Source organism: Nerophis lumbriciformis, linkage group LG05 (assembly GCF_033978685.3).
Source record: "Nerophis lumbriciformis linkage group LG05, RoL_Nlum_v2.1, whole genome shotgun sequence".
Classification (NCBI taxonomy): domain Eukaryota; kingdom Metazoa; phylum Chordata; class Actinopteri; order Syngnathiformes; family Syngnathidae; genus Nerophis; species Nerophis lumbriciformis.
Genome location: NC_084552.2, coordinates 59498037 through 59503810, shown reverse-complemented (window position 1 = coordinate 59503810; position 5774 = coordinate 59498037). Strand labels below are relative to the sequence as shown.

Below are 5774 nucleotides of genomic sequence, written 5' to 3'. Positions count from 1 at the left end.
CCCACCAAAACAGCAGATGCACATTACCCAGAACACACCGCGTGGCATTTAAAGCCACAGCGTCCTCTTCGGGAAACAAACGTAACACAATTATACACTTGTACTCAAGATGACCCATATAGTAAAAATAGGTGAAGCGGTTGTCACTGTTGTTTCATTCCTCATGTTGACCTTTGTACCTGGGAGGAGTTTTGACAGTGACGAAAGGGCAAAGGGCTACTTTGTTTATATTTGAATGACTCCTATTTGTCAAACGTGGGGCCTTCAGGTCACGAGTGAGAGAGCTGGGAATTTATAGACTTGCCAATTCACCATTTGACAAACATGAACTTCTCAGCTGACAGTCACTGTGTCCCTCTCAGGGACGGGAATATCATGCCTTTGATTGGACTGGGTACATATGGAGATCCCCGCACGGTAAGAAATAGTGCACCTATTTTTCATGCAAATTTTTATTAATAACTGATTTGTCTTTTACAGACCCCTAAAGAGACTGCATATAAGTCTGTGAAACTGGCTATAGAAACAGGATACAGACACATTGACGGAGCTTTGGTTTACTTTAATGAACATGAGGTGGGACAAGCTATAAGGGACAAAATAGCTGATGGAACCGTGAAAAGACAAGATATATTCTACTGTGGAAAGGTTTTCAAGATCATATTGTTTATTACCTGTTATGTAAGGACTAATATTGTTTGTTTACACTTTATTATGCAGCTGTGGAACACGTTCCATCCGCCACAACTGGTCCGACCCGCTTTGGAGAGGACCTTGAAAACTTTGCAGCTGGATTTTGTTGATTTATACATTGTTGAGATGCCCACAGCGTTTAAGGTATCTGTTATAACAACACAAAATGAAACATTGCAGAATACAAATGTGTGTTGCTATATGGTTCTCTGAAGCCAGGAGACACCTTCTACCCAAGAGATGAGGATGGGAAGTACGTTTATCATGAGACGGATCTGTGTGCAACTTGGGAGGTGAATATTATTAGTACAGCTCTCAACTCTAGATTAAATTCTTTTAAAGGTCAATGCACAAAGAGGCACGTCATACTCGGAATTCTGGCTTATTTGCTCGGAGTCATGTGGACCTTTTTTTGGCATTTTGTTTGCTTAAAGGGGAACTGCACGTTCTTGGAATGTTGCCTATCATTCACAATCTTTATGTAAGACAAGAAAATATATTTTTCTTCTTTTATGCATTGTACTTTGTAATATAGTATGAAGTATAATGGGATTACACTATCCCGCTCGTATAGTCCATCCATCCATCCATCCATCTTCTTCCGCTTATCCGAGGTCGGGTCGCGGGGGCAGCAGCCTAAGCAAGGAAGCCCAGACTTCCCTCTCCCCAGCCACTTCGTCCAGCTCTTCCTGTGGGACCCCGAGGCGTTCCCAGGCCAGCCGGGAGACATAGTCTTCCCAACGTGTCCTGGGTCTTCCCCGTGGCCTCCTACCGGTCGGACGTGCCCTAAACACCTCCCTAGGGAGGCGTTCGGGTGGCATCCTGACCAGATGCCCGAACCACCTCATCTGGCTCCTCTCGATGTGGAGGAGTAGCGGCTTTACTTTGAGCTCCTCCCGGATGGCAGAGCTTCTCACCCTATCTCTAAGGGAGAGCCCCGCCACCCGGCGGAGGAAACTCATTTCGGCCGCTTGTACCCGTGATCTTGTCCTTCCGGTCATAACCCAAAGCTCATGACCATAGGTGAGGATGGGAACGTAGATCGACCGGTAAATTGAGAGCTTTGCCTTCCGGCTCAGCTCCTTCTTCACCACAACGGACCGATACAGCGTCCGCATTACTGAAGACGCCGCACCGATCCGCCTGTCGATCTCACGAATCACTCTTCCCTCACTCGTGAACAAGACTCCGAGGTACTTGAACTCCTCCACTTGGGGCAAGGTCTCCTCCCCAACCCGGAGATGGCACTCCACCCTTTTCCGGGCGAGAACCATGGACTCGGACTTGGAGGTGCTGATTCTCATCCCAGTCGCTTCACTCTCAGCTGCGAACCGATCCAGTGAGAGCTGAAGATCCTGGCCAGATGAAGCCATCAGGACCACATCATCTGCAAAAAGCAGAGACCTAATCCTGCAGCCACCAAACCAGATCCCCTCAACGCCTTGACTGCGCCTAGAAATTCTGTCCATAAAAGTTATGAACAGAATCGGTGACAAAGGGCAGCCTTGGCGGAGTCCAACCCTCACTGGAAATATAGTCCCCCCACAAAATTCCAAAAATCACCAACAATAACCCATTTACAAGTCAGAACCTGAATATTAACCAAGTATTAGAGATACCGTTGTTATAACGCAGATAAACTACTTTTAGTGGTGCCGTGATCACAAAGTGCTAACTTGCTTATACTGCTATATTGACATACTGAGCCGGTGAGCTGCTGAATCGCCTCTAAATTGCTAAGAGTTCATTCTAGATTGTAAATAATGCCTCTTATCTGGATAGTAGAAGGCTGTGGCCATAAACAGATGGTAACAGAGACACAAAAAGACACGACTTTGCAGCACTTTGTTTTTGTTTTTTTTACCTTTTTGAGGATTATGATTCATTCTTAATCTAAACGGGACAATACAAACGTCCCATAAATCGGCCTCCCAGTGAGAGGCTGAGAGCAGACATTGTACAGTAAGTGGTTATTTTATCCGGTTCTTAGTTTGTATTTCTTGTTAAGCACTTAGCAAATACTGCTACTTGGGGCTTATTAGATCTGTTTAGCACACCACTTCTGAAACTTGTAGCTCATCCTTCTTATATTCAGCCTCAGGTTAGAATGCATAAAAAAAGAAATACACATGTGTGCTTGTCTCACGTAAGGATTGTGATTGATAGGCACAATTCCCCCCCAAAAAAGTGCCGTTGCCCTCTAAATTGTCTGTTTTCCTCTTGTTAAGGCTTTGGAAGCATGCAAAGATGCAGGATTAGCAAAATCTCTCGGAGTGTCCAACTTCAACAAGCGACAGTTGGAGTTGATCCTCAACAAGCCTGGCCTGAAACACAAACCGGTTTCAAATCAGGTGCATATATTGATTTTGCACAATTTTAACGATGCCTGCCGAACAAACTATACATTTTAATGATGCAAAATCCCTTCGTCTTTCAGGTTGAATGCCATCCTTATTTCACTCAGCCAAAGTTACTGGAGTACTGCAGGAAAAACGACATTGTCCTTGTGGGATACAGCCCATTGGGAACATCGAGGGATGCGTCCTGGTATTGCAGACCAGTCACATTTTTGCAGGTTTATGTGCAATTCAATTGGTATTTAAAATGCACGCAGGGTTAACCTAACCTGCCCGCCACTCTTGGAGGATGAGCTGCTTGTGTCGCTGGCTAAAAAGTACAAGAAGACCCCAGCTCAGGTTGCGCTAAGGTTCAATGTGCAGAGAGGAGTCGTGGTCATCCCGAAGAGCTTCAGCCCTTGTCGTATCAAGGAAAACTTCCAGGTTTGTTTTTTGAAGCGAGATTTGTGAAGCAGTTCAATATCTGATTTGGAGTTTTGCCTGTTGTCTACAGATCTTTGACTTCTGCCTGTCTGAGGAGGACATGAAGGCCATTGAGGGGCTGAACAAGAATATTCGCTTCGTGGAGCTCCTAATGTGAGTAAAAGGCAAAGACCAGGGGTGTCCATACTTTTTCCACACCAAAAAATAAAAGCAAGCGAGGGCCATGTTGATATTTCTGATTTTCAAAACCATTTTTAAAGGCCCCGGAGACCCAAAAGGGTCTCAGTCAATAAAGTGTTAAAAATAAGTCATATATTAATATTTTTTTACTTTCAATGCTTAAATATCTATAGATCAACTTCAGATCTATCCGTTGATATCAAGTTTTATTTTGTGTTATGTTTTGTACCCTTTTTGTCAAAAAACAAAACAAAACATGCAATATTTCTCCCAACAAATGTTAAGATCGGAATTGTTAATGTGAAGTAATTGGAACCTTAAATAGGTCAATAATTCTTGAGCACATTGATTTTAGTTCGTTATTATTTTTGAGCAATGACAGTTTAAAAAAATCACACTAAAGGTCCCAGGGACCCAAAGGAGTCTGTCATTAAAGGGTTACTTTAAAAGCTTAAATATCCATGGAGCAACTTCAGATCTATTCCTTGACCTAAACTTTTATTTTTTGTTATGTTTTAAGCCCTTTATGTCAAAACCCTCTTTTTTTAGGAGTAACACAAAATATGCAATATTTTCCCCAACAAGTGTTAGAAATGTAATATTTGATATGAATATTGATATTGCTTTTGGTTCATTATTATTTTTTGAGCAATGATGATTTGAAAAAAAATCACGCTAAAGGTCTCAGGGATCTAAAAGGCCCCCACTCATAAAAGTGTTAAAAATCATTCTGATATTGATATGTATTATTTTTACTTCCAACGCTTAAATCTCTAGATCAACTTCAGATCTATTCATTAATTATAAGTCTTTATTTTTTTTTAGCAATGACAGTATTAAAGTAAAAAACTGCCTGCATGGCAGCTTTGTGTCATGAGTGTCAATATTGCAACAGTTTCTCATTACATTAAACCTGTTTGCTCTTTTATTCCACTTTTTAATGTTTTTTTTGTAACTTTTTTTTTTCAATGTGCCCTGGGCCGTTATAAAATTAGCTGCGGGCCGCAAATGGCCCACGGGCCACACTTTGGGCACCCCTGGCATACACATATGTTTTAATGGGGAAAAATACCCATAATAATAATACTAATAATGTATCCCTTCTTTATCCAACAGGTGGTCCGATCACCCTGAGTATCCATTTCATGATGACTACTAAACCACAATTTAAACAGATACGTCTGGTCCACGAGTCAAAACATATTTGAAAAGTGCATAACTGAAAACTGAAACTCTTTTATTCTATCGATTCACAAAGCAGAGTGAATTATTTCTTATTAATTTTAATGCTTGCAGCATTTTTAGGAACTCATCGAATTTGGAAAATTATCAAAATTGTAACCAATTTGTGCCCTTTTAAGGAAATAAACTGCAAAAATGTATCCTCGGCTTTTTCTGAATTCCAAACTTTGGCGTGACTCTCTAAATCACAAGGCCCGGGAGCCAGATCTGGCCCGCCACATCATTTGGTATGGCCCGCGAAAGCTTGGAAATAATATGCGTCAATAAAGTACTTAATCTTTTCTATCCATCTTCAAATGTCTGCACAGCATGCAGTTGAGTTGCATATTTTTTTCGACCTATAAAACATGTTTTTTGTTAAAATAAAAATAGTTAAATATCTGCTTTACTTATCAGCATACTTGCCAACCTTGAGACCTCTGATTTCGGGAGGGGGGCATGGTTGGGACGGGGGCGTGGTTGGGGGGCGTGGTTAAGAGGGGAGGAGTCAAGTATTTCATATATATATATATATATATATATATATATATATATATATATATATATATATATATATATATAAGAAATACTTGACTTTCAGTGAATTCTAGCTATATATATATATGTTTTTTTTAAATTATATATATATATTCTTAATTTTTTATTTTTTATTTTATATATATATATATATATATATATATATATATATATATATATATATATAAACAAGAGAAATACTTGAATTTCAGTGTTCATTTATTTACACATATACACACACATAACACTCATCTACTCATTGTTGAGTTAAGGGTTGAATTGTCCATCCTTGTTCTATTCTCTGTCACTATTTTTCTAACCATGCTGAATACCCTCTCTGATGATGCATTCTGCTTCGTCTCA

At 40.3% G+C, this 5774-nt stretch overlaps 1 protein-coding gene across 1 annotated transcript; it reads left to right on the top strand.

The window, feature by feature from the left end:
• Window positions 1-156: 156 nt before the first annotated feature.
• LOC133606174 (aldo-keto reductase family 1 member D1-like) lies at window positions 157-5316 on the top strand. The gene is made up of 9 exons (XM_061959815.2): window positions 157-417; window positions 481-648; window positions 721-837; window positions 909-986; window positions 2922-3044; window positions 3131-3240; window positions 3308-3473; window positions 3544-3626; window positions 4770-5316. The coding sequence occupies exons 1-9, from the start codon at window positions 325-327 to the stop codon at window positions 4810-4812; spliced, it is 981 nt and encodes a 326-aa protein (XP_061815799.2). The 5' UTR covers window positions 157-324; the 3' UTR covers window positions 4813-5316.
• The last annotated feature ends 458 nt before the right edge of the window (window positions 5317-5774 follow it).